General features: G+C 47.9%; 1 protein-coding gene across 1 annotated transcript in view; it reads right to left on the bottom strand.

Annotated features, from left to right (window-relative positions):
* Positions 1–611: 611 nt before the first annotated feature.
* Positions 612–17,789, bottom strand: part of METTL16 (methyltransferase like 16) — a 53,712-nt gene continuing 36,534 nt past the window's right edge. The window contains exons 7-10 of the mRNA XM_041000576.1: positions 13,655–13,724; positions 12,362–12,451; positions 1,676–1,849; positions 612–1,546 (exon numbers count right to left, since the gene is read on the bottom strand). Of these exons, the coding sequence (XP_040856510.1) occupies positions 977–1,546; positions 1,676–1,849; positions 12,362–12,451; positions 13,655–13,724 (904 nt within the window). The 3' untranslated portion in view covers positions 612–976. The remainder of the gene's footprint in view (positions 1,547–1,675; positions 1,850–12,361; positions 12,452–13,654; positions 13,725–17,789) is intronic.

Raw genomic sequence — 17,789 nt, 5'->3', positions numbered from 1 at the left:
TCCAGCTTTGGAGAGGACCCCATTTACCTGTCCCAAGACAACCCCCCAGGCCAGCCGTGGTCTGCCCTTGCCCCAGCCATCTCGCCAAGGGCTGGCTGTGCTGCTCTGTAGCGGGTGGCCTCCTCCACAGCCAGCAGAGCGTGGGGTTGGATTTGAAGGTTTTAGTCAAGCATGGCAGATTACTGACTTGCCAGACCAAACAGGGGACTCCCTTTCCAGAGGTTTCTGGTCACTGTCGGTGCTGTGACTGACAGGTGTGCCTGAGGGCAGGGCTGAGGGCGCCACAGCAGGGGGTCACCCTGAAATCAACCTCACAGTAGGCAGCCCCAGGACTTGCCCAGTGGCCCCATGGATTGGCTGCCCTCTGCGTTCCCATTTCCCCTGCCCCATGCTGCCCTGAAAGCCAAGGAAACGCCACACTGAGCCCGACTTAGAGACCGCGGAATGGTTCTGATTCTGAGCTAAGAATGCTAAGAATGAAACAAGCGCCACTTCAATGTCCTGCCACAAAATGGCACTTGGAGTGGCTGCTGGCAGCCCATCTAAGCGCAGGGCTCACTGACAAAGCGAGGCCGGGAATGGCAGCTGCCCAGCCTGGTCCTTCTTCCTGGTGCTACTGAGGCTGCTCTAGGGACCCCCTTGCCTTTCACATGGTCAGCTCCCGTCTCAGCTTGGAGCAGGTGCAGCCTTGGGGCAGAGCCCAGGGTCCATTGGAGGGAGTGTGGGGAGAGGGCCTGCAGACGCAGATCAGACGCCATAACAGTCCACAGCGGAGACGCCCTGAAGTCCCTCCTGCTTTATTGATGGCTCCTGAGTGCCCACACTGCAGCTCCCTGGAAGTTAAAAAAAAAGGTGGGAATGGGGGCTCTGGAGGCGGGGAGGGGGTGGTTGTACATGGTTTCATTGGTTTCTCCTGCAGTGATCCCGCTGGTGGGTCACCCTGCCGGCCCGCGGCCTCTCCAGGCAGGCCGGGGCGTTAGCTGGCCACCAGCCTGAGGATCTGGTTCCGCAGGTAGGTGCACAACTGGTTCATCAAATCCCGGTTCTGGCCCTCAACCCAGTGCATTTCAACCAGGGCGTCGCCCACTTCCTTCTTCACGTTGATCAGACACTTGAACAGATAGTGTCCCGCCACTCCTGGCGGAGGCCTGCCCTTCTCAGCCACGGGGCTGCCCAGGCACTCAGGAACTTCCGCGTCATGGGCCCCGTGGCTGGCACCTTGGCCGCTCTCGGCAGGCTCCGGCCCTGCCTTCTCCTCGCTCTGTCCCTCTGTGGGGTCTGTGTTCTCCTCTGCATTCAGGGAGGGCGACTCCCAGCTCGGGCAGCGGTCCCCGGCCGTGGTGGGCTGACCTTCGGGGGCCCTGTCCGCAGGGGTGGGCTTCTTCTCCTCCAAGGCCTGGATGACGTCCTCGGGGGCGCGGGGCACCTCTCTCAGCTGTCTCACACGCTCTCTCTTCTTCCTCCTCAGGTGGATCCACGAGTTTTCTATAGCTGTTAGGAAAAGGCTAACTTCCTCTTTCCCACAGGGAACTCGCTTATGCTGCACCTATTTGGAGGAAAAACATTTTATAGGAATTTGCTTTGCTTTTCTCCCTCAAATCCTTTTCAAAAAAAGAAGACAGGGGAAAAAAAAATAGTAATAAGACTAGTGTGAGCCCCCAGCCTGGCCAGGCACCTTGAGGTCGGTGAGGATCTTCTCAATCCAGGTGGTGACCACGACGATGCCCTCCAGAGCCTCAGCCCCTAGCGCCTCGGCCTTCAGGGAGAGCTCCTTCATCACAGACCCCAGCACCACGAAGGTGATGGGCTTCCGCGGCTTCTCCAGCTTCCTCCGCTTACTGGGTGGTGACTGAAAGAAAAACGCAGGTGTGGAGAAGACGAGAAAGAAACCCAAAGAACTCAATCCTGACTGGGACAATGCACTCCCCCAGGCCTGGAGCAGCTGGGGGGCCGGGTCCGCGCAGACCTCCCGTGTCGGGATGAGGCCTGGCAGGGGGCTGCCCACAGGGCCGCGGGGGGCATGGCGGAGGGAAGAGCAGCCTGGAAGAAGGCTGGATCTGGATCCCACCCGAGAGGCCGTGAGAGACTGACAGCGCCCGGGAGCTGAACGGCACCCACTAGAGGGACTCACACTCCATGTTGGAAACTGAACAACTCCACCATGTTTACAATTTCAGCAAAAGTTCCTAAATGGTAATTTTTTTTTTTTTTCCAAAAGCTCTTTGCTAAGACCATATATATTACGGACACTGTGTCAAGGCAGGTTTTTACTTGCTGACTTTTAAAAAATATTTATTTACTTACCTATCTGAAAGGCAGAGTAACAGAAAGACAGAATCATTCCCTAAGTGGCCACACAGCCAGGGCTGGGACTAGAGATTAGGGGCAAAACAAGCAGGCGAGGTTAACAAGCTGAGATGACTGGGAGAGACCCCCGGAATACAAACCAACAGAGCACACTACACTCCTATGTCTATGTGCACACACACACACACACACCCCAAGTTAACCAGATTACTTCAAGTGCTTAAAATAGTGCCAAAAAAACCCTCACTATCTCTACATTTTCTCTTTACACTGGAAATAAGAAGCTGAAAAAGAATCTTAGACAAACACACTTAGAAGAGAGAGAAGGACCAAGCCTGGCGGCTGTGTGTGAGCCAGCCTGCTCCTGGGATATTACCAACGGGCTCGAGGCCTGCCCGGGCCTGCACTCACTCCATTCTGTCCAGACAAGATTAAATGAAGTCACACATCACGACAGTACAACTGTTATTACTCAACCTCCCAGCATAAGAGAGATAATTTCTGTAGTCTTCCCAGAACCCACCACTTTGCATGAAGGAGCTTAAAATAGGGTAATCAAGCTGAAGAGGAAGAAAGATGGTGTGTGTGGGGGAGGAGGGCGAGGGGTGGGAAGCATGATTCCCCACTGCACATTCTGTATCCAAGGCTGCGCTCCCCAAGAGCTCCCTGGGACATGACCCCAGCAGCCCTGTGCGCACCCCCACACTGGCTGGCAAGCGTGGCCACGGGCAGCACGTGGCAGCCCGCTCCTGTGTTTGCTGGCAGAGGGGGTGATCACAGGGTCACGCACTGCGTGAGTCAGTGAAGGTCCTGGAGCTGCTTGTTTTGACACACTACAGCAGGCCGGAGCTGGCTGTCTCTAGTCACAACGGACCTTTCTTTGCTTCCAGACACTAAAGAGGCGCAAATGCATGCTCACTAGAGCCGACAAGAGCTCCAGCAAGAGCCTTCTGCAGCCTCCCAAGGGAGTATCAAAGCGCAAGATAGGCGAGACAGAGCCCAGCTGCAGGGGGAGCGTCCCGGCTGGACTCCTGCGCCTTCCCCTCACAACCTGGCCCAGCTTTTTAGCGACAGATGGCAAGTAACAAATACGGCATTCCTGAAGGGTTCTTTTGATTATTATTTTTTTAATATTTATTTTTTATTGAAAAGGCAGATACATATAGAGAAGGAGAAACAGAGAGAAAGACCTCCCATGTGTTTGTTCACTCCCTAAGTGGCCACGATGGCTGGAGCCGAGCCGATCCAAAGCCAGGAGCCAGGAGCTTCTTGTGGGTCTCCCACGCAGGTGCAGTGTCCCAAGGCTTTGGGCCGTCCTCGACTGCTTTCCCAGGCCACAGGCAGTGAGCTGGATGGGGAAGCGGGGCTACCAGGATTAGAACCAAAACCCATATGGAATCATGGTGCATGCAAGGCAAGGACTTTAACCACTAGACTACCGTGCTGGGCCCCTGTCCACTCATTTTTAATCTAGCTCTCTGCTTATTGCCTGGCAAAGCAGTGGAGGATGGCCCAAAGCCTTTGGATCTGGCACCTGCATGGGAGACATAGAAGAATCTCCTGGTTCCTCGTTTCTGATCGGCTCAGCTTTGGCCATTATGGCCATCCTGGGAGTGAACCAGCAGATGCAAGATCTCTCTTCCTTCTTTCTGCAACTTTTTCAAGTAAAAAATAAACAAAAACTCAGAAGCAGATACGCTAGGTCTTTGCAACCAAGATTTAAAAATGATTATAGATTAGTTCAGCATTTCTTACGACAATCATTTGAGCTTCCTCTTGTTTGTTTAAAACATTCCTTATAGGCAGGGCCATGGTAAAATACAAGATCAAGTTTTCAGAAATTAAGGACTGGGGCAGCGCTGTTACAGCAAGTTAAGCCACCACCTGTATGCTGGTACCCATGCACCAGATGCCGGTTCCTGTCCTAACTGCTCCCTGCTTCCTTTACTTGGGGAGGCAGCTGAAGAACTTGGGCCCCTGTGACCCACGAGAGAGATGAGGCTTAAGCTCCTGGTTTAGACCTGGCCCAGCCCTGGCTGTTGTGTAGCACAAAACAGCCCCTCTGCTGCCAGGACACAGCTGAACATTTTGTTGCCTAGAAGTGTTGTTTCCTTATGGAAAGTTCAGTGAACATTTCTCTTTTATTATGTTAATTTGCCAGGTTAAAGTGTAAAAATGGGGCTCAATATGGTGGCCTAGCAGCTAAAGTCCCCTCGCCTTGAACACGCCAGGATCCCATATGAGCACCGCTTCCTGTCTAGCTCCCTGCTTGTGGTGTGGGGATGCAGTCGAGGACGGCCCAAAGCCTTGAGACCCTGCACCTGCACGGGAGACCTGGAGGAAGGCTCCCAGCTTTGGAACGGCTCAGCTCTGGACACTGTGGCCATTTGGAGACTGAACCAGTGGATGGAAATTCTTCCTCATTTTCTTTCTCCCTCTCTCTGCAACTCTGCCTTTCAAATAAATAAAAAACAAATCTTACAGTAAATAAATAAAAGACTCAAGCATTTATCCTGCAACCAGTCAAATAACTGTTAAGGAGAAATCTCTAGTCATAGAAGCATATGCAGGAGTGAAGGCACAATACAACATGCATCTCTGCTTCCAAACAAAAGATGGACTCCCAACAAAGTGCTGGACATCCCCAGACAATGGGACGCTGGGCTGCCTGACATGGCCTGTACCAGCACCGTCGGGCACACTTGAAATACACGCTGATGGAACTGTAACTTGTTATGAAGAGTGTGACATTATGGGAAAAATCAATCGGGGGGCGGAAAATGGGGGGAGGGGAATCCCAGACCTTAGAGAATTGTATGATAAATTAAAAAAAAAATCTCTAGTCATAGAAGCATATCAGCCAATAAGCAAAGCAAGAACAGCAGGGTTACAACAGCATCGTTCTGCAGCTCTAAATCACTAATTGGCCGCACCATGAGCTTGTCAATCAAACATTTCCCATGGATGGCAGTCCTGACCCACTGCCCCCATTTAGGGAAACAAACTGAAAGCAAGCCTTGTCTGGACAAGCTTCTAGATCTGCCTACCAATTAGAAGGAAAGACCGCGCTTGGCACAATGGCTCAATGACTAAAGCCTCATCTTGCATGCGCCAGGATCCCAATGGGCACCAGTTCATGTCCTGTCTGCTCCACTTGTGAGCCAGTTCCCTGCTTGTGGCCTAAAGCCTTGGGACCCTGTGCCCACATGGGAAACCCAGAAGAAGCTCCTGGCTCTTGGCTTCAGATCGGCTCAGCTCTGGACAATGTTGTCATTTGGCGAGTGAACAAACCATCAGATCAAAGATCTTTCTCTTTGTCTCTCCTCCTAGCAGATGGTCTAAGTGCTCGGGCTTCTGCAGCCACATGGGAACCAAGAGGAAGCTTCTGACTGCTGTCTGGTCTGGCCCAGTCCTGGCTGTTGTGCCCTCTTAGGGAGTAAACTACTGGGGGAAAGATATCTTTGTTTCTTTGTCTGTCCCTCTGTCACCCTACTATCCCAATAAACAAACAAACAAATAAATGAATGCTTTTTTAAAAGGTCATAAAAGTGTTGTTGTGAAGGCAATGGCTGACACTATCCAACACTGCTGGATTGATTCTACCACACCAGAAGAGAAATGTTTGCAGCACTTTACCGATACTGAGCTTCTTGTCTGCCATGACCTGCAAATCCACTCGTATGTTTATATCTGAAGTAAATGTGTAGCCAGGCTTACCAAAAAAAAACTGCACAAAAATGTTCATAGTGACATAATTTCTAACAGATACAGATCCAATATCCCTCAGCAGAATGGCTAAGTTGTAGCATTTCACTGGGATGGTAGCGTTGCCAGCCTGCCTTCCTGCCTTCCTGCCTTCCTGACCTGAGTCTGGCCTGTTCTCACCTGCATGCAGCAGGCTCTGGGGTGAACCAGTGGATGCAATGCCTCTTCTCTGTCTTTCCCTCTCTCTTTCACCCATCTGTCAGATTAACTTTTTTTTTTTTTTAAAGAAGAAATAAGAAAGTAAAAGCTTTAAAAAGTGCTTGGGAACTGGCATTATGGCACAGAGATACCAGTATGCCACAAGACTCTCGGTTTGAGTCCTCACTGCTCTACTTGTGGTCCACTCTCTCTATAAACTGCCTTTTGAGTAAACAAGTAAATCTTTCTATGGAAAGGCCATCATGGTGGCTCAACAGGATAATCCCTCGCCCCCCAGCACTGACATCCCATATGGGTGACTGATTTGGTCATGGCTGCCTCCACTTCCCATCCAGCTCCCTGCTTGTGGCCTGGAAAGGCAACACAGCATGGCCCAAACCTTTGAGCCCCTGCACTCGTGGGAGACCGAGAAGAAGCTCCTGGCTCCTCCTTCAGATCAGCTCAGCTCCGGCCACTGCAGCCATTTGGGGAGTGAACCCAGCAGATGGAAGATTTCTCTGCTGTTCTTCTCTCCCTTATTTTTCTTTCAAATAAAAAATTTAATTACATAAAAAATATTTTTTTTAAGTGCTTGAGCTAGGCCCACCAGGGTGATGATGTGGCTGAGGCATTGCCAAGTTCGCAGTCTGCAGACTGGTAGGTAAATGTTGGAAGTGCTTCCGAATCGGTGTTTGATAACACTGTTTTAGACAAACGTTTTAGAATGACAGACCTGGTGTAACAGGGTAAGCCTCCACCTGTAACACTAGCATCCCACAGAGTCCCAGATCTCTCACTTGTGGTCCAGCTCCCTGCCTATGTGCCTGGGAAAGCAGTGTGAGATGACCCCAGTCCCGGGGCCCCTCACCCATGGGGAAGACCCAGATGAAGCTCCTGGCTTCTGCCTAGCTGAACCTAGGACTATATGGCCATTTGAGGAGTGGAATGAACTAGCACATGGAGGATATCTCTCTAACTTTGCCTTTCAAATAAACATTTTTTTTTTTTTAATTTGAAAGTCAGATAAACAGACAGAGAGGAGAGACAGGGAGCAAGCTTTTCCATCTGCTGATTAATTCCCCAAGTGATCACAACAGCCTGAGCTAAGCCGATTTGAAGCCAGGAGCCAGGAGCTTCTCTCTGGGTCTCCTGCACGAATGAAGGGTCCCAAGACTTTGGGCTGTCCTCGACTGTGTTCCCAGACCAAAAGGAGGGAGCTGGATGGAAAATGGGGCTGCCGGGATTAGAACAGGCACCGGCACCCATATGGGATCCTGGCGCATGTAAGACAAAGACGTTAGCCACTAGGCTACTGTGCTGGGCCCCACAAATAAAAAATTCTTAAAAAAAAGGGTGGTGGGGGGAGTTTGAACTTTTTCTTTGATGAAGGAAAGATGACAGATAAAGCAAGAAGAGGGACTGATGTTGTGGTGTGGTTAGCACCTCTCTTCCAATCCAGCTCCCTGCAAATGCGGCAGAGGATGGCCCTGGTGCTCAGGCAGCTGCACCACAGGAGACCCGGAAGACCCGGAAGACCCGGAAGACCCGAAAGACCCAGGCTTCTTGGCTGCTAGAGATGTTTGTGGGAAGGAACCAGCACCCGCATGGGTGCTGGTTTGAGTCCCGGCTACTCCATTTCTGTGTCGCTGCCAGCCACAGTGTCCCGGCAAGCAGAGGCCGGCTCATGTGCTTGGGGTCCTGCACTCATGCGAGAGAACAAGAGAAACTCCTGACTCGGGACTGGCCCAGCTCTGGCCGCTGCAGCCATCGGGGGAGTGAGCCAGCAGATGCAACATTCCTCTTTCTAGCTTTCCTTCTAACTGTCTTTCAAATAATAGAATCTTAAAAAACAAACAAAAAACCCTTTAATGTCTGCAGAACTGCTGCAGGGTCTAACATGACATAAACAGTTTTCCCTACTATTATATATATATATTTAGAGATTTATTTATTTTTATTGGACAGTCAGATTTATAGAGAGAAAGAGAGACAGATCTACCATTTGCTAATTCACTCCCCAAGTGGTCGCAATGGCTGGACCTGAGCTGATCCAAAGCAAGGAGCCAGGAGCTTCTTCTGGGTTTTTCACACGGGTGCAGGGTCCCAAGGCTTTGGGCCATCCTTGATTGTTTTCTCAGGCCACAAGCAGGGAGCTGCATGGGAAGCGGGGCTGCCGGGATTCGAACCGGCGCCCATATGGGATCCCAGTGCATATAAGGCGAGTACTTTAGCCACTAGGCTACTGTGCCAGGCCCTAAAAATATAACTTTAAAATTTATTTTAACACTTTAAAAAAATGAAAAGAAACTTCTATTATGGAATAATAGACAGATGGAAGTGGGTTTTGAAGAACAGAGGAGACTCCATGGTACCTTTTGCCACTTGCATGCTAGGGCTTCGTTCCCCATTGTTGGCTGCTGCAGCTGGTCTAAGAAATAAGTTTGGGATCATTGCACGGCAGTCATTCATTCAGCAGTGAACAGTGGCCATCTGAGGGCCTGTGCGCCTGACCTGATGTTGGGTGATGCTCCGGGAGACCCAAGGATGGTACCTGGGGCACAGGACAGGGTGCTGCCAGGCAGCAGACCTAAAGCAACACATACATGCTCATGCAGCCACACCAGCTCTTGTCAAGATGGCGGGGAGGCCTAACACAGTCGGCTGATGTCTGTCTGCCTCCAACTGGCAGCTCCAGGGAGCACCTTCTTGGAATCTCTCAGTTTCCAGGGACTACAGAAACTTCTGTGGCTGAAGTGCAGCATGGTCAGATCACAGGAACCACATCCACAAAGGTAACTCCAGCATCTGACCCTTCCTCCAACTGCTCTCCTAAAGCCCTCTAGATATAACTCCCAGGACAAGAAAGTTCTGGAAATGTCTCACAAATAGGGACATATACACTTAATCCAATTACTCAAATGGATTTGCCAATTGAGCATTGCTCAGGAAACTGCCTCCTCACCCCTCACCATGGGGATACTTTTTAAAACACAAGTTTTTGGGAAATGTTCACACCGACAGCGCACTACTTACTAGAGCTATATTTCCTGCCTCCTCCCCCCTTTCTTTCAATCAATGTCAAGCTTCCTTAAGGAAAAAAAAAAAAAAAAGAGCTCAGTGCCATAGGCAAGTGTCTAAATGTTGGCCTTGCATGTGCTAGGATCCCATATGGGAACCAGTTTGTGTCCCAGCTGCTCCAGTTCCCAAAGCCTTGGGGTCATCCACATGGGAGACCTAGAGGAAGCTCCTGGCTCCTGATTGGCTCAGCTCCAGCTGTTGCTAGGGGCTGCTTGGGGGGTGAACCAACAGATGGAAGATCTTTCTGTCTGTTTTTCCTTCTCTCTGTAAATCTGACTTTCCAATAAAAATAAATAAATATTTAAAAAGAGAGAGAAAATAAAAAAATAAATCAAAGCAGAGCTAAGACAATGCCTTGAGCAGCCAAGGAGGCTTTCTAAGTGGCTCGTTAGAACTCTGGAATGAGCAGTTCTCACATGTGCCTCCTCCCGTTCACCATCAGTGAGCAGTGATGGCACACACACCCTCAGTGCTGGGGCTCCTTGCTTTTTTGCTACAGCAAATTCAAACAACCGTAATGGGATTCATGTAGGCACTTGATCTACTGGTGCATCAGAATTTTCCAGCATTCAGCACCAACAGAAACGAGTCAGTAGGCCTGAGATGAGCGCAAACACAAGTTGCCATAGTAACTGGTACATTTACCCTAAAATGGCAGGGATGGGGGTGGGGAAGTAGGTCAATATTTCTGCTTAACCAGCTCTATTCCTGTCTGAAGAGCGTCCTCCTCTTCTTCCTACCTCACCAACAGGCCCAACATGCAAAAAGGCAGGTAGAATAGGGAGCAGTCAGGTGCAGGGGAAAACAGCCAAGTGAGGCTCCCATGGGTCCCCCAGGACTACCCTCAGGGAAGGCAGCTGCTGATTCAGGGCACCAGTGCTAGGAAACTGTTGCTGGGTTACTACAAACCAGAAATTGTCACTTTCCCCGTGGCAATTTAAGTGTATCTAATGGAACACTGGGGAATGCATTAACAGCTTGAAGTAGGAGTAGAGGTGGGGAGGGAGAGATCTGAAGCTCCCAGCAAGCGGCATTCTTTGATGGCTGGGAACTAGAACACAGCTAACGGATGCCCTGAGAGAGAGGGGGCAGGTTGAGGGGACTTCTTTTCAAAACAAGCAGACTCTGCTAACACACAAACCCAACATCCTTTGATGCTTGGATCTGAAATGGCTCCTAATACTCCAGAGCCAGGGTAACTCTGGTCTCTGAGCTGCTGTGCCCAGTGCCAGAACTCCCTGTCGGCCCCCTCGCAGTGAGCATCTGGAACAGGTATTGCCCCACTTGCTGGTGGCTCCTGCCACCTGCACAGGGACACCTGGGGGCATGACTAACCAGTGTTAACCTTTCAGTGGGGAAGGCTGCAGGATTCTAGACAACAGAGAGGATAACCCTGCCGGGTATGTGTAAATCAAAAGAGCATCTGTGTGACTGGTGATTGCTGCAGGCCTGGGCCTCTGGACAGCCCTCAGTCTGGCCATTCTATGGGCCTGGGGCACACACCTGAGAGCCGAGGGAGGGCAGGCTCTGCCTAAAACGAGCTCACGTTCTCAGAAATGAGGCTGCACCTCCAAACTGTCCCCTGTGCTTCTTCTATGTGTGTCACAGTCTACAGGATCAGGGAAGGGATGTGGAGAGACACTGCTTATGCATCATTTACTACAACTTGGATGACCAAGGGCAGCCAGGGTCTTGGGAGCAGAGCCCCAGGTGCAAGCCTGCTATGTGGGATGCAGAAAGGCCAGCAGCAGTAGGTTTGCAGGCTTCTGTATACACCATGTGTGACATGCTGTGTCCAATTCAGGGTGACAAGCTGTAAGGCACTGTCAGGGAAGTGTGAGGACAGACACATCACTCCATCCCACCTCTCAGGATGCCCCCAAAAGTTATTAGGTTGGCCAGCTTTGCAGCAAGCTTTATTTATGCACAAGAACATGTCAAAAAAGCCACAGAAAAAATTAAAAGATAAATTTGTGGAGCTAGCATTGTGGCACAAAGGGTTAAGCAGCTGCTTGTAACGCTATTATCCCATATGCCAGCAAGTGATCTATTCCTGGGTGCTCCATCTCTGATTTGGCTTCCCATTAATGTGTCTAGAATGATGTGAAAGATGGTCCAAATGCTTGGGTTCCTGACACCCATGTGGAAGAACTGGATGAAATACTTGGCTCCGCTCAGACCTGGCTGTAATAAGTATTTGGAGAATCATCCAGAAGATGAAAGATACCTCCCTCTGCATTTCCCATTCTCTTTCTCTCTCTGATGTTTTACCTTTAAAATAAATAAATATTAAAACAACACCAAAACAGAGGCTGGAACTGTGGCATGGGGATTAAACTAGCTACTGCAATGACAGCACCCCATAAGATCGCTGGTTTGAGAGCTGACTGCTCTGGTTCTAATACAGCTCACTGCCAATGTGCCTGGTAAGCCAGCAGAGGATGGCCCAAGCACTTGGTCCTGTGCACCCGTGTAGGAGACCCTGAAGAAGCTTCTGGCTCTGGCCTGGCCCAGCCCTGATGCTTTTGGCCATTTGGAGGGTGAACCACTGAATGAAAGATCTGCTTCTCTCTTTTTCCCTCTGTAACTTAGCCTCTCAAATAAATAAATAAACCTTAAAAATAAACAAACAAAATGCAATAAGATAATGGCTTATCACTCAGCTTTAGAAACAGTTGATATTTGAGAGCTAAACTAAGGACTGAGACACAGCCTTTGTTGCACAGGAGAAGGGCACAAACCCAGGCAGCAGTGTCTGCCTTCAGACAGAAGGGAAAGGCAGCCGACCGCGACTGCAGTCCTGAGGCGTGGCCACTAGCTTATGGGATCTGGATTTCCAACTCCTGAAAGATGCACTTGGGATGCATTTGCATATGTGGAGCAAAACCCACTGCACCCGTTCATGGAGAGAGGCTCCCAGTCAGCAGTCAGTAGTCTCCTTTTCAGGACCACATCCTGTTGTTTGGGGACAGATTTCAGGGAAACAGGACATTGTCGATTTAGTTCATTCATGACCTACTGAAACCAACTGCCAGGTAGCACCTGGTGACTCCCATGCACGGTCTCTACTTACTGGTACTGTTACATCATCATAAAAACTCCAAGCTAAAGCCCATCGCATCGTCCGGCCTTGACAGAATTCTGTGTAGGTGACTTTAGGAACCTAAAATTGACAAACACAGCATCCCATCAAATAGAAGTCATTCCACAATATGCTTCTGGCTGCTGTCTCATGTTAAATTAACTACTAGTCCTTCTAATTGGTTCAAAAGCAATCATCCATAGCTGCCTAATAGCCAATGAACACATTATCTCAACAGAATTATGTATACATAGTTTTTTTTTTCCCTCACACAAATTGTTAGGGAAAATTTTACAGATTTGACAAAAAAGATTTAAGTATGTAAGACAACTAAAACAGAGTTCTTCAGGGAATCATTTATAATATGAATCTGCTTTTAGGAAATGAAATGAACTACTTTATATAGCTTTTACAATGTTCAAAAAAACTGTTCATTGATTCATTTTCATTTACTTGAAAGGCAGATAGCCCAAAAACGTCTTCTATGCACTAGTTCAGTCCCCCAGTGTTCACAACAGCTAAGGCTGGGCCAGGTCAAAGGGCTCTTGACACCTATGTAGAACTCCCACATGGAATTCCAGGCTCCTCCACGTGATGGCGAGGACTGAAGCACTTGAGCATCCTGGGAGGGTGCACATCAGTAGGAAGCCGAAGTCAGAAACAAGTGCTTGAGACTCAAACCACACTGGAAAGCTGGACTGTTCTTGGCTTCCAGCTGGGGCTGCCATCTAGCCCCAGCATTTGGAGGCATTTAGTAGGGCCAGGGCACATAAGCTCTCTCTTCCTCCCTTTCATTTAAACAAATAAAAACTTAATAATATATAAATTGGGGTTGGGCATGATGGCTCAATAGCTAAATCTTCATCATGAAGTGCTGGGATCCCATATGAGTGCTAGTTTGTGTCCTGGCTGCTCTGCTTCCCATCCAGCTCCCTGCTTGTGGCCTGGGAAAGCAGTAGAGGATGGCCCAAAGTCTTAGGATCCTGCACCCGTGTGGGAGACCTGGAGGAAGCTCCTGGCTCCTGGCTTTGGATTGGCTCACCCTGGCCATTGCAGCCACTTGGGGAGTGAACCAGTGGGTGGAAAACCTCTCTCAGTCTCCTTCTCTCCATAAATCCGAACTGCCTTGCCAATAAAAATAAAAACATTTCCTAAAAACAATAAATAAACCATGGGATTTTTAGAAAGCAAAACATGAAGCCATAGCCCGAGTGCTAAGTGTAAAGGAAATCTTTATTGGCTGACTGCCTGTGCGGCCCTGCCATGCTGCCGCTGAAGCCTTACCCCCTGGATGCGGAGCTCTTCCTTCAGGGGAGCCAGGCTGCACTTCTTCCCCAGCATGCAGCTGTACCACCTGGGGAAAACCAACCAGACACACTTTCCAAGTCAGCATTGCTCAAGCAAACAAGATGACGACAGCGGCAAACAAGCACTGAGTTAGGTTACGAGTGACAAGAACAAGGACCTGGATGTAATACATTTAGACAAAGACTCAATCTAGGGATGGAAAAAGCCCGAAGCAACTCAAACAAAAATACACTTAGTTTTTCCAGTGCTTTGTAGTTGAATGTATTCACAAAGAGAAAAGGAAACAGGTCTTGTGTGTCAGGCTCTTAACTCTGAGGGGAAAATTAGTCCAACAAATAATAAAAATACATACATAAACACTCCCTGTTCTACACTGAGAGAAGCTAGTAAATCCTGCATGAGCCTGTATTGTGAGATGGCGTTAGCTGCAAATAACTCAAAAACTGATGATGTATTTGCATTTCAACACAGACTCCGAAGAGGGAAACATGGAGAAGATGAAGTGGTTAAAAAGCAAACAGAATATACTTTTTTGCTACAATTTTTTTTTAAAATTTGTTTTGACTGGAAAGTCAGATTTGCAAACAGAAGCTGTTAAGGGGATCTGAGGAGTAACCCAGTGGACAAAAGCTCTCTCTGATTCTGCTTTCAAATAAATGAATGGTAAAGAAATAATTGAAACCAGAAAACTTAAGTTCATACAAAGACTTGTATGCAAATATTCACAGCAGTTTAATTCATTCAAGGCAAACCTAGAAATGGACCAAATGTCCATCATAGGATGAACAGATGAACACATTTTGGTACATGCTTAAAATGGCATACTGCTTAGCAATAAAGACACAACAACTGATGCAAACACAACATGGATGCACTACACAAAAGGAGCCAAACGGAAAAAAAACATTCTGTATGCTTCTATTTCAATGAGAAGTTACAGAAAATATACCAATAGTGGCTGGCACTGGCTGGTACTGTTGTATAGCAAGTAAAGCTGCTGCCTCTGAGACAGTGGTACCCCATGGGTACCAGTTCACATCCTGCCTGGTCCACTTGGGATCCAGTTCCCCGCTCATGGCCTGGGAAAAGCAGCAGGAGATGTCCCAAGCGTTAGGGAATCCTGCCACCCATATGGGAGAAGCAGATGAAGTTCCTGGCTCCTGTTTCGGGCTGGAGCAGTCCCGGCTGTTGCAGCCATCTAGGGAGTGAACCAGCGGATGGAAGGCCCATCTCTCCCCATCTCTTGGTACCTATTTCAAATAAATGCTTAAATCTTTATAAACAAAGATAAAAAATATCTTGTATCCAAAGATCTTTTGATGGAGGCTGGAAGATAGGAAGAGGTCGCAGAAGGGCGCTGGGGAACTTATTAGAGCGATAAAAATGTTCTAGAATGGGGCCAGTACTGTGGTCACTCCATACAACACCAGCATCTGATTTGGGAACATGGGTTCATGTCCTGGCTACTGAGGATGACCTGATAACTTGCCAGTGAAGCATTAGATGATGCCTTCAGTCCCAGCCATCCATTTTGAAGATGACAGGAATTCCTGCCTTCTGCTTTGGCCTCGCCCAGACCAAGCTGTTGTGGTTATTTGGGCAGTGAACCAGTATATGGAAGCTCTAACTTCCTCTATCTCTTTGCATATATATTTTAAAAATGTTCTATATCTTTGCTGTGGTGGTAGTAGCATACACATTTTTTTCTTTCTGTAACATACATATTTGTCAAAGTTCCTCAAATTACCCACTTGAAAATTGGAGAATTTAATGTTATGCAACTTTACCTCTGTAACACTAACTTATAGATGTGACTATTTTATTCCTTCAAATACATAAAACATATTTGGTTTTGTTCTTTTTAAAAAAAATTATTATTATTATTATTTTGAAAGTCAGATATATAGAGAGAAGGACAGACAGAGAGGAAGATGTTTTGTCCACTGATTCATTCCCCAAGTGGCCTGCAACGGTCTGAGCTGAGCTGACTGGATGCCAAGAGCCAGGAGCTTCTTCCAGGTCTCTCCTGTGGATACAAGGCTTTGGGTAATCCTCAACTACTTCCCAGGGCACAAGCAGGAAGCTGTAAGGGAAGTGGAACAGCTAGGACAAGAACCAGCACCACATGTGATCCTGGCAGATGCAATATGAGGATTTAGCCAATAGGTTATTGTGCCAGGCCCTCCCTTTTTTTCTTTTTTTAAAGATTTACTTATTTTTTTTGGAAAGGCAGTTACAAAAAAGGAGAAACAGAGAGAAAGATCCACCATCCACTGGTTCAATCCCCAAATAGCCACAATGGGCACAATGTCCATAGCTGAGCAGTAGGAGCCAGAAACTTCTTCCAGGTCCCCCACGTGGGTGCAGGGACCCAAGGCTCTGGGCTGTCCTCGATGGCTTTCCCAAGCCACAGGCAGAGAGCGTGAGGGAAAGTGGGGCAACTGGGACATGAATGGTGCCCCTATGGGATCCTGGCACAAGCAAGGCAAGGACTTTACTCACTAAGCTTCCCCGTTGGGGCCTATAAGCAACATTCTTGAATCACTTAGATCAAAACCATCAGAAGCCCAGAAATGATCAAAATAGAGGAAAAAAAAATACTATAGGTTCTCAGATTTAGAAACGCAAGTATTTAGAAAAGCTAGACTATTCACAAACATGTCATTGGTATTCAATATAAACTTGGAATTTTATATTGTAGATGAACTCTAAGCTGAATAGTGAATGACAAAGCTTTTAAGATTTGCTCTTAGCAATATATTGACAGCTATATTTTATATAGAAAAAGCAGAAGTAAAAAGTAACTGTATTTGTCAAAAATCCTGTGTTAGCTTCCATTTTCAGAGCGCTTACCCACTCTATCTTACCTACTCTCACAGGCACAGCATGGCAACTAATTAAAATGCATGCGGAAGAAAAAAAAAAAGAGCAAAAGGAAGACCTAGTCACCCCAGAGAGTTTGAACCCATTATACTATTTTAACGATGAAAGTAGCTCTCTACTTAATATAGGACTTAGGAATTCCTGTGAGATGACTGCTTTCAAGAAAACTACAAGATTAGTATACTAGTACAAACTGGCAGGCGCTTCACCCAGATTCACCAATCAACAAACTTTTTTTTTTAACCATTTACTTGACCTGTGTGTATGTGTTTCTTTTTATTTGTTTTCCCAAGATTTACTTTACTTACTAGAAAGGCAGAGCTACAGAGAGGAAAAGAGAGAGAGAGAGAGAGTGCAAGAGAGCGAGATATCTTTTATTCACTGGTTTAGTACCTTCATGATCCCCTACATTTCATTTCCTGAGGTTCCCATGCTGTTAGGATTTGGATTATACCTTTTGGCACCAACAGAGAGGACACTGAGCCCAGGTGCCTCAGGAGATACCTGGCCATGGGCCCAGCATGGGCACGGCGGCTAAAGTTCTTGCCTTGAATACGCCAGGAACCCATATCGGCGTCGGTTCTAATCCCGGAAGCTCCACTTCCCATCCAGCTTGTGGCCTGGGAAAGCAGTCGAGGATGGCCCAATGCTTTGGGATCCTGCACCCCTGTGGGAGACCTGGAGGAGCTCCTGGCTCCGGATCGGCACAGCACCGGCCATTACGCTCACTTGGGGAGTGATCCATCTGACAGAAGATCCTTCCCTCCCTCTGTTCCTTTCTCTGTCTTTCTGCTTTCACTCTTCCTAACCTATGTTTTAATAAATATTCAAATGCATATTTGCATAGGTTTGTTTTCTCTTCTTTTTTACACAGGTTTTAAAAAAAATGCTACAAGTTACAAGCTTTGCTAAGACGACGGAAGCCAGGCTTTTAATTTCTTCCTGTCTAAACTGCTTGATGTACTCAAAGTACAAGTCTGTTGATTTTACTCTTCAGCGACCATCTAAAGCAGAGCCAACTGTGACAGAAATGCCACAAAAACCAACACGGTGAATCAGGAGCCACCGGACCTGGGACCTCAGGGAGGCTTTGGTGTACCACACTTCCAGAGGAATCAAACTCAGCAGGAGACACAAGTTAAGGGATACAAAAAGAGAAACTAACTCATCTTTAAAAATATAAACTGACCATACTTCTTTCAGGCCATTTATCTTTGTTCTTTCTATC

This window comes from Ochotona curzoniae, unplaced genomic scaffold (assembly GCF_017591425.1).
Source record: "Ochotona curzoniae isolate NIBS_2020 unplaced genomic scaffold, NIBS_Ocur_1.0 scaffold_2453, whole genome shotgun sequence".
NCBI classification, from domain to species: Eukaryota; Metazoa; Chordata; class Mammalia; order Lagomorpha; family Ochotonidae; genus Ochotona; species Ochotona curzoniae.
This window is presented reverse-complemented; position numbering and strand designations above follow the sequence as displayed.